This window comes from Eretmochelys imbricata, chromosome 23 (assembly GCF_965152235.1).
Source record: "Eretmochelys imbricata isolate rEreImb1 chromosome 23, rEreImb1.hap1, whole genome shotgun sequence".
NCBI classification, from domain to species: domain Eukaryota; kingdom Metazoa; phylum Chordata; order Testudines; family Cheloniidae; genus Eretmochelys; species Eretmochelys imbricata.
This window is the reverse complement of record NC_135594.1, coordinates 5,858,668-5,879,323: the sequence shown is the minus strand read 5'-3', so window position 1 is coordinate 5,879,323 and position 20,656 is coordinate 5,858,668. Positions and strand designations below refer to the sequence as shown.

Here is a 20,656-nt window from a genome sequence, read left to right as displayed (position 1 = left end):
TGGGGGATTTACGGCAGCTGTGGCTCATGCCAAGACCCCGTTCCCCACCCCCCTTCGTCTCAACACGGGTCCAGATCGGCTCCAATCACCCCTCCCCCAGTTATGGATCAAAATCCAATTCCCCCCAGTCTTAAAGGGATCCACTCCCCAAAGTGCGATCTGCTCCCTGAATAGAGAGAGCAGGGGATGGGGTGGGGTCTGGCTGGGGGGGAAGGGGGGGCAGAAAGAAAATTTGTAAAGAAAGGAAATAAAGAGAAAATTTGACCCATTTTCTTTTTCTATTAAAAAAAAAGAAGTGCAATATATACATATCAGACAGAACGCACGGCAAGGTCCGCGGGCCGATCCGGAGATCGCGTCTGGATCGGAGCTGGTCATTAGATTGGGGGGGGACCCCTCCCTATTGGAGAGGATGCATGTCTGGGGGCGTGCGGGGGATGGGCAGGGTAGGGGATGGGGGGCCTGTTGGTTTGTTTGAAATTTAAAATGGATTTCTCCCTTTCGTGGCTCCCTCCGGCCCTACCCTACTTTCTGCGGGTTGGTGGCTCGCACCCCCTGCTCGTACGTCACTCGCTGGCTGATGAGGTACTGGGCGGCCTGCGTGGCTGCCGGCGTGCCGGTGATGGTGACTTTACGGTTCCTGGTGCCCGGGATAAACTCTCCCTTTTTGGAGATCTGGATCCGGGCGCCCGTCAGCTCCTGATACTCCACCAGCGTCTTGCCCCCTTTGCCCAAGATGGCCCCCACCAGATTCTCTGGCACTGCGATCTCCACCATATCCTTGGCACTCTCCACCAGCTTCTCCGTGGCCAGGAAGGAGCTGGCCACCAGCGGCGAAGCCGTGCCCAGGTAGCCGTTGGCCGCCCCGGTGGCGGCCGCCAGGGAGCCCAGGGTGAAGGCCCCCACAGCACCGGCCGGCGTGCTGGTGCTGGCAGAGGCGTCACTGGCGTAGGAGGCCAGGAGGTTGGCGGCCGCGGCCGCGGCGGGATTGGCCCCAGCCGCCACGGCGGCCAGCACGCCGGAGGCGGCGGCAGAATTGAGCCCCAGCCCCAGCGAGTTGGTGTTGTATCCGTAACTGGCCAAGGTGTTGAGGGCCGTGCTGATGGCCAACAGGTCGCTGCCGGAGAAGCCCGGCAGGGCCGCTGGGAAGGCCCCGACGCTGGCCAGGCTGGTGTGTCCCAGCAGGCCCGAGGCGGTGGCGGCGGCGGCGGCAGCCGGCAGCACGTCCGTGGAGTTGGCGTAGGGCGAGCCGGTGGGGTTGGAGTTGGCCACGGGGCCGGTGATGTTGGCGTAGCTGATGTTGAGGCAGCTGCTGCTCTGCGGGTCCTCCTGGATTTTCTGCACAATGATGTCCACCGCCTTGCGGATCTGCTCGGGCTCCCCGCTGACCGTCACCACCCGCTCCTGCAGGTTGATGCCCTCCGGCTTCTGGCTCAGCTGCACCCAGGCCCCCGACTGCTCCATGATGGCCTTCACCGTGGCACCCCCTTTGCCGATGATCAGCCCAGCCGTGCTGTTGGGGACAATCAGCTTGGCCTGCCAAGGGGAAGAGACGGGGGGGGGGTGTTAGCGGGGGTGGGGAATGAGCTCCAGCAGCTTCCATTGCCTTTTGCCAGCGCTGAGCTGCAGCCCCATCTGGGGTGGGGTGTAGGGCTGTTTATACAAGGACCCCCTAGAGCTGAGCTGCAGCCCTCTCTGGGGTTCCATATGACATACAAGGATCACTCGTCCCCCACTTCCTGCAGCACATCGCCCCCTAGCACTGCATGGAGACAAGCATGCTCCAATCTCCATGGAGGAGCCTAGCAGGGGTGTCGTACTCACTCAGAGAGCTGGGCGACTCCCAGAGACACATGGGCTGAGCTGGGAACGGGTGCTGCCCAGACACTGCCTGCCAGAGCTGGGTTCCCCTTCAGCACCATGGAGAGCAGTGACAGCACCCAGCACGCCCAGACCTAGGCACACCCAGAGCTCGGTGCACCCAACATCCAACACACCCAGAGCTCGCTACACCCAGCCCTAGGCACACCCAACACCTGGCACACCAAAAGCTCAGTCCACCCAGAACCTGGCATGCCCAGCCCTAGGCCCAGCCAGCATACCTAGAGCTCAGTACACCCAGAACCCAGCACACCAGATCTCAGCACACCCAGAGCTTGGTACAACCAGAACCCAGCACACACAGCCCGAGGCACCAGCACCTGGACACCCAGCACCTGGCTCACCCAGAGCTCAGCACACCCAGTATCCAGCAAAGCCAGCACCCAGCACACCCAGCCCTAGGTACACCCATAGGTCAGCACACCCAGCCCTAGGTACAACCCAGCCCCAGGAGGGAGTCAGGGAAGGGCTGGGAGGATGATCTTGGCTTGGAGGGCCTCAATCAGGCTGCCCTTGGGCCCTCCCCAGACTGGCCACCTGCACCTGGCTCTGCCTGGGAAGGGAGGAGGATGCAGCCTCCCCACCCTATTACTTAACCACAGCCCAGGAGCAAAGGAAAACACCACAGCAACTTAGCCGAGAAAATCTCTCACGTAACAAACTCTGATGCAGGCCCTGACCCTGCCGTCGGGCTAGACTAACCCACAGGAGAGATCTGCAGCTTGGCTTTGCCGGTGACCCTGAGCCCTGACCTACAGCCATAGGCGCCGACTCCGTGGGTGCTCCGGGGCTGAAGCACCCATGGGGGGAAAATGGTGATTGCTGAGCACCCACCAGCAGCCCCCTATCAGCTCCCCACTCTTCCCCAGCGCCTCCTGCCTGCTGGCGGCCCCAACGTTCAGCATTTCCCACTCCCTCCCCACTTCTCCTGCCTGCCCGCCCGCCCGAACCAGCTGTTTCGAGGCATGCAGGACGCTGGGGGGAAGGGAGGAGGAGCGATGACGAAGCACACTCGAGGGAGGGGGTGGAACGGGGCGGGAAGAGGTTGGGCAGGGGCGGGGTGGGGGTGTAGCCTTGAGGAATGGGGTGGAGTTCAGGTAGGGTCTGGGGCAGAGCCAGGGGTCAGGCATCCCCCAACAGAGTGGAAAGTTGGTGTGTGTGCCCGCAGCCCCTTGCTACCCAGCCCTGGGCTTCCCCATGACACCGGGGTCTTCAGCGGAGCTGGGGGTGGGGAGATCACAGCTGGGGTAGCAGGGGGCTGCGAGTCGGGAGTGAGGGGCACTGGCAGAGCTGTGGGGGGGAACTCAGGGCTGGGGTAGCAGGGGGCTGCGAGTCAGGAGTGAGGGGCACTGGCAGAGCTGTGGGTTGGGGAGCCCAGGGCTGGGGTAGCAGGGGGCTGTGAATCTGGAACTGACCACTAGGACTGGGATGGGGGGACTGTCACTAGTTCCTTCTAACAGCTCCCTCCTCTGCACATAAACCACCCAGCTCCATAGGAGGGGAGTGCAGTCCAGTGGTTATAGCAGGGAGCGGGGGAGCTAGGAGTCAGGATTCCTGGGTTCTAGCCCCAGCTCTGCCACTGACTGGCTGTGTGAACTTGCTCACATCCCAGCGCTGCCCTGTGAGTCAGTTTCCCCACCTCACTGGGGCATATGGCTCAGTCTGTGAAAGCTTGTGCAGGGCTGTGAGATCCTGAGGGACGGGAGCTGGCCCCTGCCGTGCGGGAAGTGGGGGCTCCCTGGACCCAGTTCAGGGAACCTCTGCGGGCTCGAGGGGCAGTTTGGGGCTGACAGCCTCCAATGGGGGGCAGGGGAGGACACCGAAAAGGGGGGAGAGAGGAACAGGCAGGAGGGGCTGGCGAAGGTGCACTCAGTCCCGCCAGCACACCCAGAGCTCAGTCCACCCAGCACCTGGCTTACCTAGCACCTGGCCTGCCCAGCCCTAGGCACACCCAGCCGATCTCCCTCACACAGACAAACTCTGCTCAGGGCCACCAGCCAGGACAGAGCCCCTGGCGCCCCACTCAGACCCCATTGCTGCCAGACCCCCCGCCCCAGAGCCCTCCCTCTCTCAACACAATGGTGGCAAGGCCCTGCCAGGCCAGGCAGCCTGACACATCACAGAGCTTGCCCCCTGCTGCCATGGCAAGGGGGCCCTGCAGGGGTGGGAGCTGCTCTCCTAGGCCGGACCGGCTCCTGGGCACCACCTGGCTCCTGGTATAGACCCCATGCCCCCTTCCAAATCCCCAGCTGCCACCGCATCCTGGATACCACCTAGCAACAGCCTCCCTTGCAACCCACGCAGCAGCTGGATCCCCGGCCTCAGCTCCACCCTCCCCGCCAGGATCTGGGCACAGATTGGTGCCATGCAGCTTAGTTGCAAGCCAAGGGGCAAAAAATAGAACCCAGGAGTCCTGGCTCCCAGGCCCTCCCCTCCACTGTAACTACTAGACCACACTCCACTCCTGGAACTTCTGAGCATATGTTTCCTCCTACACCTTTCCTCCTTCCTCCTGCAGCAGCCCATGGACTTTCCAGAACCTGCTGCCCCCCCACCCCCACTGATCCCTTCAGGCCAGGGATCCATGAGGGGAGCAGGGGGTGCCCCATGGTGCCAGCTGCTCCTGTCCCACTGCTCCTCAGCACAGAAATTGTCTCCTGCTCTCCCCTGCCTGGGCCGGGAGCCCTTTCCGGGCAGCCAGGCCTGGGATGGATGGGGGTGCCTAAAATACAGCCCAGAGGGGCATCTTGCACTGGAAAAGAGCTTTCCCTGCCCTGGCCTCCAGCGCTCCCCCCTGCCAGCACAGGGTGAGCCATGTCCCCAGGGGCTCAAAGGGGCAAGAGACCCACACTGCGTCCTGTTCAACAGGAGATTTCTTGGCAAATTTTAGCAACCCCGGCTTCTCCCAGCGGGGGACGCTGTGGGGAGCAGGGCAGGAGCACTGGCTGTGGGAGGAGCTCCCGGCTATGCCAGCCCCAGCCTCTCCCAGCGGGGAGTGCTGTGGGGAGGGGGACAAGAGTGTGCCGGGCAGAGGGAAGAATCGGACTTTTTCCTGCTCTGTTTCTTTGACAGTCAGGAAAGTAAAGTGAGCCCTTGTTGCCTTTGAAGCAGCCAGGCCTGGGCGGGAGTGGGGGGTGCTGACCCAGTGCACCCACAGCTCCATCCCTGTCAAGGGACTGCCCAGGGTGACCTGTGCTGTGGGAGGAGATGGCGGGGGGGTGAGCAGGAGGGCTGCAGACTGTGACCAGGCCTAGTCCCCTGCCTGTTTCCTGCAGACAGGAGGGACAACAGGATGCAGGTTACAAGGGCAAAGGGGCCTGGGGGAGCGAGGACATGGGCGGTGTCAATCCCATTTCCCTGGTGGGAGGGAAAGGGGAGTTAAAGCCAAGAGTCAGGATTAGAACCCAGGAGTCCTGATTCCCAGCCCCCCTGCTCTAACCCAAGAGACCCCGTCCTCTCCCAGAGCTGGGATAGAACCCAGGTATCCTGATTCCCAGCCCCCCTGCTCTAACCCAAGAGAGCCCGTCCCTTCCCAGAGCTGGGGAGCAAACCCAGGCGTCCTGGCCCCCAGTCTGTGGTCCTAACCCCTAACCCCCAGAATTCCCACCTTGTTGCAGTCCTATTGACCCTGGAGGCTGGGCTTGTGATTCTGGGGAAACAGACCAGAGTAGCTATTGCCCTGTGGGGGAATGGCCTGGAGGGGACAACACTCCCCCACACCCGCCCGGGGGAATGGACTGAGTGGATGTTCCCTCCCTGGCCCCATAGGGCTGGACAGGGTGAGCTAAAGGAGACATGAAGTCATCTCTGCACACTTTCTTCTTGGAATGACAAGTGCTGTCCTGAGGGGACCCTGGTGTCCGGGCAAAGGCACATGGGCCTCAGTCTGGACATGGCACATCCTTGCACTGGATGGTGTCACTTGAGGACCTAAGGGAGGGGGTGGGGATTGGGGAGAGTCTACTGGGGCCTTTGTGACCAATGGGGATACCCTGCAACCCCCTCCGCCTTCCTACAACTCTTAGCGGCAGAAGAGGAAGAGATGCTCTGTGGGATAACTGCCCAGAGTGCACCGCTCTGTGGGACCCCTGGACCCAATCCTGATCCACAACCCAGCTCCGGGGCTCCTCCCCTCCTGTAGCTCTGCCAGGGCCTCTCAATCCCAACCTACAGCCCCCTGCTAGCTCAGTCCTGGGCTCCCCCACCACAACTCTGCTGGTGCCCCTCAATCCCAACCCACAGCCCCAGGCTCCCCCAAGCTCTGCCGGTGCCCCTCAATCCTGACCCAAAGCCCCCAGCCCAGCACTTCCCCTACCTTTCCCAGTTCTGCCAGCGTCCCTCAATCCCGACCCGCAACACCCCACTATCCCAGCCCTGGGCTCCCCCCACACACAGCTCTGCCAGTGTCCCTTTCTCCCAACCCGCAGACCCTGGCTATCCCAGAATGCAGCAAATTCCCCACTAAAAAAGAGACCCAACCAACTCACTTCACGTGTGACCAGAGGCAGGATCTGAACTCAGAACCCCAGCGATGGAGGTTGGTGGGGGATGGACTATGAAACTCCACTTGCCCCCCAGCAATCGCTGCACTAACCCCTGGGCAGTGTTGCCCTAGCCCCATGCTACAGCATCCCAAAGACACCAAGGCCTTTGTAGCTGCTGATAGGTGCGTTACAGCCTCTGCATATTACAGTGGGTGTGCAGGAGGGTGCCTACCGCCCCTGGCCTGGCTGCTGAGGGCAGTGTGTGCTGCTGACAGCCCCTGTGTGGTGACACAGGGCAGCGCTGGCTGGGATTTGGGGAGCTCAGGACAATCACAGGGTCTGCCCGTGTCCAGCCTCCCCCGCAGAGTCCTGGCTGCTCCCTGGGGGCAGGGGCGGATTCCTGGGGCCCCTGCCCACACCTTCCGCCTGTGGTCCCACCCCCCGTGCTACCTCTTCCGCCTGCGGCCCTGCCCACAGCCCCACCCCTTTCTGTCTCTTCCCTGCGCCCCACCCCTGTTTCATCCAGGGTCCCCCCATTCTGCCCCCGCACTGTTGCCCCACAACCTGTTTGCTCCTTTCTGCCCTCCCCCCAAGACTGTCCCCCCGCTCTGGCCCTCGGGCCTCAGCAGGGAGTGAGACCTCCCCCAGCCCTGCGGCCGCGGCAGGGAGCTCCTCCAGTCCCGGGGCTGCAGCCAGGTCCGGGCGCTGGGGCTTCCCCCACCAGCCCCAGCACTTCTGTGGGGGATCAGGGTCGGGGCGCTGGGGCTTCTTCCGCCCCACCTGCGCAGTGCTTCTGCCAGGGCGTGGGTTCGGGTCGCTGGGGCTTCCCCCACCCCGCATGGCGGCCTGGGCTCTGGGCTTCCGCTGCCCGGCGGTGGATTTTTTCCGGGGCCCTCCCACTGGCCCAGTGGCTAATCCACCACTGCCTGGGAGAGTGTCCAGTCCCCCGGATCTCACCTGCTTGGCGCGGTCTGGGTTCATGGTGGTCTGCGGCTGCAGGATGTTGACGGACTCCGGCTTCACCACGGACTGGGGGATCTCGCGCACCTTCTCGGCGATGAAGTTGTGGACGGCGTTGAGGGCCTCGGCTGTACCCTGCACGAGGCACACCCGCTCTGTGGTGCCTGGGGAGGGGAGAGCATGGGCAGGTTAGCTCCCAGAGTTCTGGGCACAGAGGGCACCAAGCTGGAGAGGGATGCGCTGATGTGGGCTTGCAGGGAGGGAGCATGCAAAAGGGGAGAACAACTGACACCAAAGGGGTGAGTGTGCAAATGGGAAGTGAGTGTGTAAGGGAACTGATACCAAAGGAATGGGGGTGATGGAGGAAGGTGAGTGTGCAAGAGGAGAGGACATGTGTAAGAGGGCAACAACTGATGCCAGGGGAATGAGAGTGTGAGTGGGTGTGCAAGGGGACAACTGATCGCAAAGGAACAAGTGTCCAAGCAGGCAAGTGTGCATGAGGAGGATGCATGTGTAAGAAGGGAGTGAGTGTGTCCGCTGAAGCTTTGACAAGCCACCACTGCCTTGGCCTCCCCTCACCCAACCAACGCCTGCGTCCCATCCCCCTCCAGCTCTCACCCAGCTAGCCCCAGCTCCAGAGGGGCCCAGCGTGGCACATAGAGGGTTAACGTGTTCCTGCCATGCCCCGCCAGCTGCTGCCTGTTTAAAGCCAACAGCTGGCAGGGCTGCCAATGAGGGCCCCACACCCCCTTTGCTCCCCCCGGGATCCCGGCCATTGGACAGAGCTGGTGTCAGCCCCGCCCCAGGGAAGGGAGCTCTTGGCACCCCCCATCTCCCTTGATTCCCAGCCTTTCACCTCCACCCTGTGACCTCTCCCATCCGCTGATGGGGAAACTGAGGGGGGTTGGGACTTGCCCTCCCCAAGGTCACACGCTGAGCCTGTGGCAGGGCTGGGGATTGAACCCAGGAGTCCTGACGCCCAGCCCCCCTTCTAACCACTAGACTCCACTCCCCACCCAGAGCTGGGGGGAGACCCCTGGTGCTCCCCCTTTAGCTCAGGGTCTAAGGCTTTGGGGCTGGGGGTTCTGGTTCAATCCCTGCCGAGCATTCGTTCCCCATGGTGGGGAGGTTGATCCCCAGGGTGTGGGGTACGGCCCTGGGGGGAAAAAGCCCTCACCTGGTGCCAGAGCCATTGCACGGGGGAGCGGGAGGGAAACCAAGGATTTTTGGTCTCTCTCCTTCCCCACAACATCCCCCAGCCCATGTCCCCCCTCCCAGCTCTCTCCTCCCCACATCCCAAACCCTCTTCCCCTCTCCCGCCCCTCCCCACGTCCCCCTCCTTGGCCCACATCCCCCTCCCCATATACCTCTCCTCTCCCTGCATCCCCTTCCCCCTCCCTATATCGCCCCCTTCTCTTCCTCCTTTCCTCCCCCTACATCCCCCCTGCCCCTCCCAGTTTGCCCCTCTGCATGGCCCCCCTCCCCCTCCTTCCCCACATCCCCCATCCCCCTCATTACCCCCCGCCCCTCGCCATGCCCCTCCCCCCCAGGGTTTCCCCCAACCTCCCCCCCTCAGCTGCTGCCTCAACAAAACAGGCACAGCCAGGTTACCATGACAACCTGCAGCGTTTTGAAACCCCCTCCCCCCCCAGCAGCCGTGATGGAGCTGAGGGCTCAAGGGCCTGTCGCCATGGCAACCGGCACCCCCTCATCTGCCATCCGCCGGTTACCTGGGTGATGAGGGACCCTTTGTCCCCAGCAATAAGCCCCCCCGCCGCGGGGTGCGGCGAGGGGCCCCAGGCGGGAAGGGGAGGAGGAGAGCTGGTGGGGGGGGGCCTAGTTGCCCCACAGCGAGGGTTGGGGCCCAGCGCAGGCTGGAGAGCCCCTCCCTCCGGGGCCTGGCATCAGGGGCTCAAGGATCCGGAGGGGTGGGGGGGCACAGCACGAGGCCCGGCCCCATCCCCACATCCCCCCATCCACACACAGAGGTTCGGAGAAGACAGGAGGGAAATGGGGAGAGGGCCCTGAATGAGTCAGGGATCCTCAGGTTGGCTCAAAATGTAACCCCCTCCCCATCCCATGACCACCCCCAGCCTCTCCGAGCCAGCCAAAACAGCAACGCCACTGCCCACCCTGCCAACCCCCAACTCTATGGCCCACCTCGGCAACCACGGCCCATGGCACCACAGCCAACCCTCACCAACCATGGCCCATGGCACCATAGCCCACCCTTGCCAGACACTATGGCCTAGCATGGCCAACCAAGTCCCATGGCACCTCAGCCCGCCTTCATCAACCACGGCCCATGGCACCACAGCCCACCTTCACCCACCATGGCCCATGGCACCTCCGCTCACCTTCACCAACCACAGCCCATGGCACCTCAGCCCACCTTCACCCACCACGGCCCATGGCATCTCCGCTCACCTTCACCAACCATGGCCAATGGCACCTCCGCTCACCTTCACCAACCACAGCCCATGGCACCTCAGCCCACCTTTGCCAACCATGGCCCATGGCACCATAGCCCACGCTCGCCAGATACTGACACTATGGCTTAGCATGGCCAACCACAGCCCATGGCACCTCAGACCACCTTCACCAACCATGGCCCATTGCAGATGCACACCCTCACCAACCACAACCCATGGCACCTTAGCCCACCCTTGCCAGACACTGACACTATGGCCTAGCCTGGCCAACCATAGCCAATGGCATGTGCCCACCCTTGCCAACCATGGCCTATGGCACCATGGCCCACCCTCATGAATCATAGCCCATGGCACCACAGCCCACACTTGCCAACCACCAACATTGTAACATTAGGGCCCACCCTTGCCAAGCATGGCACCACTGCCCACCCTTGCCAACCATGATGCTATGGCCCACGCCCATTCTCACCAACCACATCCCATGGCACCACGGCCCACTCTCACCCTCACCAACCACAGCCCATGGCAGCATGGCCCACCTTTACCAAGCACCAACACCATGGCACCATAGCCCACCTTCACAAACCATGGTCCTCGGCCTACCCCCACCAACTACGATGCCATGACCCATGCCCACTCTCACCAACCACCAATGCATGCTCGCCAGCCACAGCCCACAGCACCACGGCAGCACAGCCCACACTCACCAAACCACAGCCCACGCTCAATACTCCACCAGCACCACAGCCCATGTGCGCCGCAAACCACCTTCACTACACCACACACCTCCCTCCCTGCAATCCACCGCTAGCACCAGAGCACAGACCACCAACCGCCACGAGCACTGCCCACCGCCCTCCCCAAAGCATCAAAACCACAAACCATAACAGCCATCCGCACACTACCGGAGGCCACTTTCACCAACGCACAAACCACCAGTCATCCCACATCTCTTAGTAGTTAGAGCAGGGGCAGCTGGGAGCAGGACTCCTGGGTTCTATCCCAGCTCTGGGAGGGGAGTGGGATCTAGTGGTTAGAGGAGGGGGGACAGGAACCAGTACTCCTCGTTCTATCCCCAGCTCTGGGAAAGGAGTGGGGTCAGTGCAAGCAAGTCATGGCCCTCAGAGACTGAGCACAGGTTCTGGAGACCAGAGTGACTGAACTGGAGATGCTGAGGGAGACAGAGAGGTACAGAGAGGAGACTTTCTGGGGCACAGCAGAGTGGGTCCCACTCCCAGTCTGTGCTGCGGAGGAGGGAAGGAGAACATTAAGCTGGAGTGGAGGGAAATGATCCCATCACTGGGACCCTCCTTCCAGACGCACTGAGGAGACCTCTTATCCCTGCCATATAAGACAATAAATTTGCATGCTAAGATCTGTAAATCTGTATTTATTCTACACAGGTTCAGAACATTCTAGGAGGTTAGTGAAAAATGAATCCATATATGGAGGAGTGGGAGGGGGAGGAGACCCCAGTTATTAGGAAGAGCCAGGTCATAGCGATGTGGAAGTCGATTGTTAGAAATATGGATAGTTGTGTTTGACTGGGAGAACTGCACAGTGCATTGCCTGCCGGGTGTGAAGGATGCAGAGCCCATGAGACATCTAGACAGACTTATGTACAGTGCTGGGGAGGAGCTGGTGGTACATGTCGGTACCAGTGACACAGGGAAAGGTAGGAGAGAGGTCCTCGCGGCCAAATTTAGGCTGCTAGGTAAAAGGTCCAGGAACTCCATGGTAGTATTCTCTGAAATGCTTCCAGTTCCATGCACAGGGCCGGTTAGACAGGCAGAGATGCAGGGTCTCAATGCATGGATGAGACAATGGTGTTGGGAGGAGGGGTTTAGGTTTATTAGGAACTGGGGAACCTTTTGGAAAAGGAGGAGCCTATACAAGGAAGGATGGGCTCTACCTAAATAAAAATGGAACCAGATTGCTGGCATGTAAAATTAGAAAGGTCATAGAGGAGGTTGTAAATTAAGGGCTGGGTGAAGGCCGACAGGTGCCTAGGAGCACACGGCTCAGACAGAGACATCCCTTAGGGGAGGATTTATCTAAGTGCTAGTAAAGAGGAGAGGGTAGAAGTCGGTAAAGAACAGGCAGGAACTGGAGAGAAACAGTCGAAGGAAAAAGAGTCCCATTCAATTACATCACAGGAAGGCAGACAACTAAATACTGGCAAATTTTGTAAGTGCTTATATACAAATGTGAGAGGTTTAAATATTAAGATGGGTGAACTAGAGTGCCTGGTATTAAATGAGGATATTGCTATAATAGACATCACAGAAACTTGGTGGAACAATGATAATCAGTGGGACGCGAGTACAAAATACATAGAAATGACAGAGTAGGTCGTGCTGGTGGGGGTTTGGCACCACTACATGTGAAAGAAAGCATAGAGTCAAACACAATAAAAATCTTAAATGAATTAAACTGAACCATCCAATCCCTATGGATAGAAATTCCATGCTTGGATAATAAGTGCATAGCAGTAGGAATATTCTACCGATCACTTGACCAGGATGGCGATGGTGACTGTGAAATGTTCAGGTTGATTAGAGAGGCTACAAAAACAGAAATCCCAAGAAAAATGGGGGATTTCAACTATCCCCACAGGGACTGGGTACAGGTCAACTCAGAATGGGAGGCAGAGATAAAATTTCTAGACACCATTGATGGCTGCTTCTTGGAGCAGCTAGTCCTGCTGGAACCAAGAAGGGGAGAGGTAATTCTTGATTCAGTCCTAAGTAGCGCACAGGATCTGGTCCAAAAGGTGAATATAACTGAAACCAGGGCTGGCCTTAGACTAAATGGTGCCCCAGGCAAGGAGCATCTTTTTGGCACACCCCTCCCCATTTGTTAAACTTTTGAATGCCTTATTTTTATTGCATTTGTAGCCCATTTAATGACTTTGTTACACGATTTGCATGCCTGCCCCTGTCCTATAAGAAAATAAATTTGCATGCTAGGATCTGCAAATCTGTATTTATTCTACACAGGTCCAGAACATTCTAGGAGGTTAGTGAAAAATGAATCCACATAGGGAACACCTGAAATATGTCACTTCAAACATTCTATTTCCCTTTTGTCGCTAACAACAAAAACAGCACCCCGAGCTTGGCTCACCCCAAGCCCGGCATCCCAGGTAGACTCTTGGATCTCCTGCCCCTAAATCCGGCCCTGTCTTAATCATTTGGTAACAGTGACCATAATGTAATTAAATTTAACAGCCTTGTAGGGGAGAAAATACCAAAGAAACCCATCACGGTCGCATTTACCTTCAAAAAGAGGAACTGCAGAAAAATAAGGAAGCTAGTTAAACAGAAACTAAAACAGTCACAAGAGAGAAATGCCTGCAAGATGCATGGAAACTATTTTTAAACACCATAATAGAGACTCAACTTAAATGTGTAGCCCGAATTAAAAACAAACAAACAAACAGACAGTAGGATAACCAAAAAAATACCTCCCTGGCTAAACAGCAGAGTAAAAGAAGCGGTTAGAGGCAAAAAGGCATCCTTTAAGAACTGGAAGTCAAATCCTACTGAGGAAAATAGAAAGAGCATAAACTCTGGCAAGTCAGGTATAAAAGTATAATTAGGCCGGCCGAAAGAGATTGTGAAGAACAACTAGCAAAAACCTCACAAATTAACAGCAATATGTTTTCAAGTACATCAGAAGCAGGAAGCCTACTCAGTGGGTCCACTGGACGATCAAGGTGCTAAAGGAGCACTCAAGGAAGACAAGGTGTTTGTGGAGCGACAAAATGAATTCTTTGCATCGGTCTTCACTGCAGAGGAGGTGAGGGAAATTCCCACACCTGAGTCATTCTTTTGACGTGACCAGTCTTAGGAACTGCCCCACATTGAGGTGTCAGTAGAGGAGGTTTTGGAACAAATTGATGAATTAAAAAGTAACAAGTCACCAAAATCTAAAGTAATGCCAATATATATATATATATATACATATATATATATATTTTAAGTTCCAGAGGTGATCCTGGCAATTACAGACTGGTAAGCTGTGACGAAGTGGGACTGTTCTTAATGTTTCCTCTGAATAGTGTGGGGGTGCCTCAGTTTCCCCTATGCAGTTCTTAAGTATCTAGGTGGTGGGGTAAGGATGTATGATCATTGCAGAGCCCTAGAGGGCAGGTGTGTGCAGGGGTCTGGACACAGAGACTGGCCAACACCCTGTTTCCTGGCAACTGGTGGCCTGGGCCCTTCCCCCCTGCAAGGTGAGAGCTAAAGGGTTGGAGAACAAAGGAATCAGGTGACCTCCTTGCCCAGGAAAGGGGAAAGCCCAGAGGAGGAGGGGTTGGAGGGAGTTTCAGTTTGGGGCTGGCTGGGACATGGAGTGAAGTGCAGACGTGGTTGTCTGGCTCACTGCTCCCCAAAATGGACCCAGCTGAGGGGTCCTGTTCTCTGCACCTGCAAACTCTGTTTTAGACCATGTCCCTGTCATCTAATAAACCTTCTGTTTTACTGGCTGGCTGAGAGTCACGTCTGTCTGCGAAGTTGGGGGGCAGGACTCTTTGGCTTCCCCAGGACCCCGCCAGGGACGACTCGCTGTGGGAAGCGCACGGAGGGGCAGAGGATGCTGAATGCTCCGAGGTTAGACCCAGGAAGGTGGAAGCTGTGTGAGCTGTGTGTCCTGAAGACAGGCTGCTCCCAGAAAGGAGATTTCCCCAGAGTCCTGACTGGCTATGTAGGGAGCAGTTCCAGAGCATTGCCCAGGGACTCTGTGACAAGCCTAACTTTGGTACCAGGCAAACTGGTTGAAACTATAGTAAATAACAGAATTATCAGACACATACATAAATCATAGAATAGTAGGACTTAAGGGACCTTGAAAGGTCATCTAGTCCAGTCCCCTGCACTTAAGGCAGGACTAAGTATTATCTAGACCATCCCTGACAGGGGTTTGTCCAAACTGCTCTTAAAAATCTCCAGTGATGGAGATTCCACAACCTCCCTAGGCAACTTATTCCAGTGCTTTACCACCCTGACAGACATTTTTCCTAATGTCCAGCCTAAACTGCCCTTGCTGCAATTTAAGCCCATTGCGTCTTGTCCTGTCCTCAGAGGTTAACAAGAACAATTTTTCTCCCTGCTCCTTGTAACAACTTTTTATGTACTTGAAAACTGTTATCATGTCCCCTCAGTTTTCTCTTCTCCAGACTAAACAAACCCAGTTCTTTCAATCTTCCCTCATAGGTAGGGTAATCAGATAGCAACTGTGAAAAAACGAGACAGGGGTGGGAGGTAATAGGCACCTATATAAGAAAAAATCCCCAAAACAGGGACTGTCCCTTTAAAAATGGGACATCTGGTCACCCTACTCGTAGGTCATGTTTTCTAGACCTTTAACCATTTTTGTTGCTCTTCTCTGGACTTTCTCCAATTTTGTTCACTTCTTTCCTGAAATGTGGTGCCCAGAACTGGACATAATACTCCAGTTGAGGCCTACATAATATCTTGGGGAACAGTCAACGCAGATTTTGTAAAGGGAAATCATGCCTCACCAATCTATTAGAATTCTGTGAGAGGGTCAACAATCATGTGGACAAAGGCGATCCAGTGGATATAGTAAAAAGAGAAGGAGTACTTGTGGCACCTTAGAGACTAACCAATTTATTTGAGCATAAGCTTTCGCGAGCTACAGCTCACTTCATCGGATGCATACTGTGGAAAATACAGAAGATGTTCTTATACATACAAACCATGAAAAAATGGGTGTTTACCACTACAAAAGGTTTTCTCTTCCCCCACCCCACTCTCCTGCTGGTAATAGCTTATCTAAAGTGATCACTCTCCTTACAATGTGTATGATAATCAAGGTGGGCCATTTCCAGCACAAATCCAGGGTTTAACAAGAACGTCTGGAAATGGCCCACCTTGATTATCATACACATTGTAAGGAGAGCGATCACTTTAGATAAGCTATTACCAGCAGGAGAGTGGGGTGGGGGGAGAGAAAACCTTTTGTAGTGGTAAACACCCATTTTTTCATGGTTTGTATGTATAAGAACATCTTCTGTATTTTCCACAGTATGCATCCGATGAAGTGAGCTGTAGCTCGCGAAAGCTTATGCTCAAATAAATTGGTTAGTCTCTAAGGTGCCACAAGTACTCTTTTTCTTTTTGCGAATACAGACTAACACAGCTGTTACTCTGAAACCAGTGGATATAGTGTATTTGGGATGTCATGGGATAAGAGGGAAGGTCCTCTCCTGGATTAGTAACTGGATAAAAGACAGGAAACAAAGGGTAGGAATAAATGGTCAGTTTTCACAGTGGAGAAAGGTAAATCCCCCAGGAGTCGGTACTGGGACCAGGGCTGTTCTACACATTCATAAATGATGTGGAAAAAGGGGTGATCAGTGAAGTGACAAAGTTTGCAGACAATACAAAACTAGTCAAGATAGGGTCCAAAGCTGACTGTGAAGAGTTAGAAAGAGACCTCACTAAACTGAGTGACTGGGCAACAAAATGGCAGATGAAATTCATCATTGATAAATACAAAGTAATGCACATGGGAAACCCTAATCCCAACTATACATATAAAATGATGGGGTCTAAATTAGCTGTTCCCACTCAAGAAAGAGATCTTGGAGTCATTGTGGATATTTCTCTGAAAATATCCTCTCAATGTGCAGCGGCAGTCAAAATAGTGAACAGCCTGTTAGAAACCATTAGGAAAGGGATAGATAAGATAAAGATCATAATGCCTCTATATAAATCCATGGCATGCCCACACCTTGAATACTGCGTGCAGATCTGGTTGGCCCATCTGAAAAAAGTTATATTAGAATTGGGAAAGGTAGAGAGAAGGGCAACAAAAATGATTAAGGGGCTGGAACAGCTTCCACGTGAGGAGAGATTAGAAAGCCTGGGACTGATCAGCCTGGAAAAGAGATGACTAAGGGGGGATATGATGGAGGTCTATAAAATCATGACTGGGGTGGAGAAAGTGAATGAGAAAATGTTATTTACTCCTTCCCATAACACAAGAAACAGGGATCATCCAATGAAATTAACAGGCGGCACATTTAAAACAAACATAAGGAAGTTCTTCTTCAAATAATGCACAGTCAACCTGTGGAACTCACTGCCAGGGGATGTTGTGAAGGCCAAAACTATAACTGGGTTAAAAAAGGAATGAGATAAGTTCCTGGAGGATAGGTCCAGCAATGACTGTTAGCCAAGGTGTACAGGGACACAACCCCACGCTCTGGGTGTCCCTAAGCCTCTGACTGACAGAAGCTGGGACTGGATGACGGGATGGATCACTCGATAATTGCCCTGTTCTGGTCATTCCCTCTGAAGTGTATGGCACTGGCCACCTGGGCTAGCTGGCCCATTGGTCTGACCCGATCTGACTTTTCTTACATTCTTATTGATGGGAGCAGGCGGGGCTGGGAGTCAGGACTCCTGGGTTCTATTCCCACTTTCATCTAGAGATTGTATCCTTCCTTCCTTCCTATCCTAAAGCACAGCATTGCTGTTGGTGGTTAAACATCTGCTGGGTCCCACCCCAGAAGTGGCTGCAGTCGTGCCCTCTTCCCCTGCCTCATGGTGTGTGTGTGTGTGAGGGGGAGGAGTTGTGGACTCAAGGGGCACGAGGAAGGTTTTATGAGCTATTGGGAACATCCATTCCACTGTCTGCCCATTGGGCAGGGGTTCAGGAAGGCCCCCCTCAGGGCTCTTCCCCCGGCACCCCAGGATCAGGTTTCCCCAGATTGTGACAAAGCTCCGCTGCTTACCTGAAAACAATAGGGCCTGTCCCAGCCAAGGCCTAATTAACGCTGGATAAATAGGAAAGGGTGTGGTGAGTGCTGGCCCCTGGCCATGGGCTGGGGCAGAGGTCACAGGCAGTCGAATGGGGCAGGGGAGAGGCTGTTCCTGGGAATCATTTTTGTCACCCCCTCTTGGTACCAGGTGCTCCTCCCTCCCACTCACCTGGGGTTACCCCTGGAGGAGGGGGATGGGATGGGGGGGCACAGTGGAGAGTTCCCGGGCAGGGGTGGATGATGGTCACTGGTCGCACAAGGGAGCGGAGGTGCAAGGGGGCACAAGGAGGGCAGGGTATGAGGCAGGGCAGGTGTGGGGGGAAGGCGTGCAAGGGGATGTGGCGGTTCCACAGGCTGGCACACGATTCTGAGAGTGCGAGCAGGGCACAAGCGTGTGTAAGTGGAGGCTGTGCCAGTGCAACAGGTGGGAGGGGAGGAGGTATGGGGGCTTGCCCCAGGGCAGAGCCAGGGATTAGGGGCAGGGAGGTCGCAGGACAGAGCTGGAGGAGGGACAGGGGGTCCCAGGATAGAGCCGGGGCGCAGGGACAGGGGGTCCCAGGACAGAGCCGGGGGGGTAGGGACAGGGGGTCCCAGGACAGAGCCGGTGGAGGGGCAGGGGGTCCCAGGACAGAGCTGGGGTGCAGGGACAGGGGGTCCCAGGACAGAGCCGGTGGAGGGGCAGAGGGGTCTCAGGATAGAGCTGGGGGGTAGAGACGGGGCGGGGGTCGCAGGATAGAGCCGGGGCACAGGGACAGGGGGTCCCAGGACAGAGCCGGTGGAGGGACAGGGGGTCCCAGGATAGAGCCGGGGCGCAGGGACAGGGGGTCCCAGGACAGAGCCGGGGGGGTAGGGACAGGGGGTCCCAGGACAGAGCCGGTGGAGGGGCAGGGGGTCCCAGGACAGAGCTGGGGTGCAGGGACAGGGGGTCCCAGGACAGAGCCGGTGGAGGGGCAGAGGGGTCTCAGGATAGAGCTGGGGGGTAGGGACGGGGCGGGGGTCGCAGGATAGAGCCGGGGCACAGGGACAGGGGGTCCCAGGACAGAGCCGGTGGAGGGACAGGGGGTCCCAGGATAGAGCCGGGGCGCAGGGACAGGGGGTCCCAGGACAGAGCCGGTGGAGGGGCAGGGGGGTCCCAGGACAGAGCTGGGGAAAGGGCACGGGAGTCCCAGGGCAGAGCCAGGGATCAGGGACAGGGAGGTCTCAGGACAGAGCTGGTGGTAGGGACAGAGGGGTCTCAGGATAGAGCTGGGAGGTAGGGACGGGGCGGGGGTCGCAGGATAGGGCCGGGGCACAGGGACAGGGGGTCCCAGGACAGAGCCGGGGGTGCAGGGACAGGGGGTCCCAGGACAGAGCCGGTGGAGGGGCAGAGGGGTCTCAGGATAGAGCTGGGCGGTAGGGACGGGGGGGGGGGGTCGCAGGACAGAGCCGGGGCACAGGGACAGGGGGTCCCAGGACAGAGCTGGTGGAGGGGCAGAGGGGTCTCAGGATAGAGCTGGGCGGTAGGGACGGGGGGGGGGTCGCAGGACAGAGCCGGGGCACAGGGACAGGGGGTCCCAGGACAGAGCTGGTGGAGGGACAGGGGGTCCCAGGATAGAGCTGGGGTGCAGGGACAGGGGGTCCCAGGACAGACCCAAGGGATAGGGACAGGGGGTCCCAGGACAGAGCCAAGGGATAGGGACAGGGGGTCCCAGGACAGAGCCGGGGTGCAGGGACAGGGGGGTCCCAGGACAGAGCCGGGGGGTAGGGACAGGGGGGTCCCAGGACAGATCTGGGAGGCAGGGGGTCCCAGGATAGAGCCGGGGCCCAGGGGCAGGGGGGTCCCAGGACAGAGCCGGGGCGGGGGAGGGACCAGCGCGCACAGCTCTGGCCTGACTTATCAAGGGGAGCATTTCCTGCAATTGAAGCCATTTCCCTCCCAGCCTGGCCCAGCCCTGCCCAGCTTCCTGCTTCCTCCCCTAGCCCTGCAGCTGAGGGTGGGGGAGGCACCCAGGGCCCTGCAGGCTGCAGAGAGCCGCTGTGGTGTCCGTGTGGCTCCCTCCTCCCTCTCTAGGCCCCTGGGATCGGCCACACCAGCCCCTGCCCGTGGGTTAGGGGATCTTTCCCCTCCCTGGGAGCAGGTGGGGGGACCCTGCCACCCCACTCCATGAGACTTCCAGTGGCCTGGAACTGTCCCCTTCCCCCCACGGGTATCCTGGGCAGGCCAGGCTGGGCATTCAGCCAACAACTGAAGAAATGGGCAGGGATTAGCAGCACCGCCAACCCCAACAGCACCAGTCAGACCCCGAAAATCACGAGACTGGCTTATAAATCATGAGATCCTTCCCAAAGGTTTGCTTTTCCCCCTGCCTCCGCCCAGCGCATGCGGGACTAGCCCGGGGCTGCCTCCTCTTGCATCTGTACGGGAAGGAAGAGGAGCTGGGGTCCTGCGGCAGGAGCGCTCACAATCATGCAAAGAGCCACTCTGGAGCAGGGCCCGCAGGGATCACTCCCCGTCCCTTGCCCTGCCAGGCCACGGGGCAGTCACTTGTGCCCATGCAGGACACTTTGCACCAGGGTGAAAAAGTCACTCGTCTCCCCTAAATGGTCCCCTGCCCCTGTCTGGAGGGGAGGGGGAACCACCGCATGGAACGTTAAAGACTCGCTCACTGATGAGGACCATCACGCCTGGAGCTGCCCAAAATCAATGAACACCCCCGGCCTTTTGTGACCCTACGATTGCCTGACCTCCTGCTGCGCTCCTGCCAGAAGCCCTCCCTCACGATGGGGGGATGCAGAGGAAGATGCTGCGATCCTCAAAGCAGCAGCAGAGTCCAGAGGAGGTGCTTGAGGAAGCTGAGAAACCCGGGCCAAGCGCCAAGCAGCTGCCAGGGGAGGCGTCGTACAGCCCCGGCAGGGGAGGTGTATTGAAGTGTCTCCCCAAAACAATGGGCACCCCAGGGCAGTGGGAAGAGGTGGGTCGGGGAGCTGACAGTGGGACCCAGTGGAGCCCCCGTCTCAGACTGACAGTGGGAGCCCACAGAGCCCCCATCCCAGGCTTATAGCGGGACCCACTGGCATCCCTGGTCCCAGGGTTGACAGCGAGAGCCAGCAGAGCCCCCAGTCTGGGG

General features: G+C 57.6%; 1 protein-coding gene across 3 annotated transcripts in view; it reads right to left on the bottom strand.

The window, feature by feature from the left end:
• Positions 1-519: 519 nt before the first annotated feature.
• NOVA2 (NOVA alternative splicing regulator 2) overlaps positions 520-20,656 on the bottom strand; it is a 36,789-nt gene continuing 16,652 nt past the window's right edge. For 2 of the 3 annotated variants that reach the window (XM_077840342.1, XM_077840344.1), the window contains 2 exons: positions 7,323-7,489; positions 520-1,536 (listed from right to left, as the gene is read on the bottom strand). In XM_077840342.1, coding sequence (XP_077696468.1) covers positions 520-1,536; positions 7,323-7,489 — 1,184 coding nt within the window. Of the gene's footprint in view, positions 1,566-5,509; positions 5,553-7,322; positions 7,490-20,656 lie in introns of all 3 variants that reach the window. The other variant, XM_077840343.1, reaches the window with a different exon arrangement.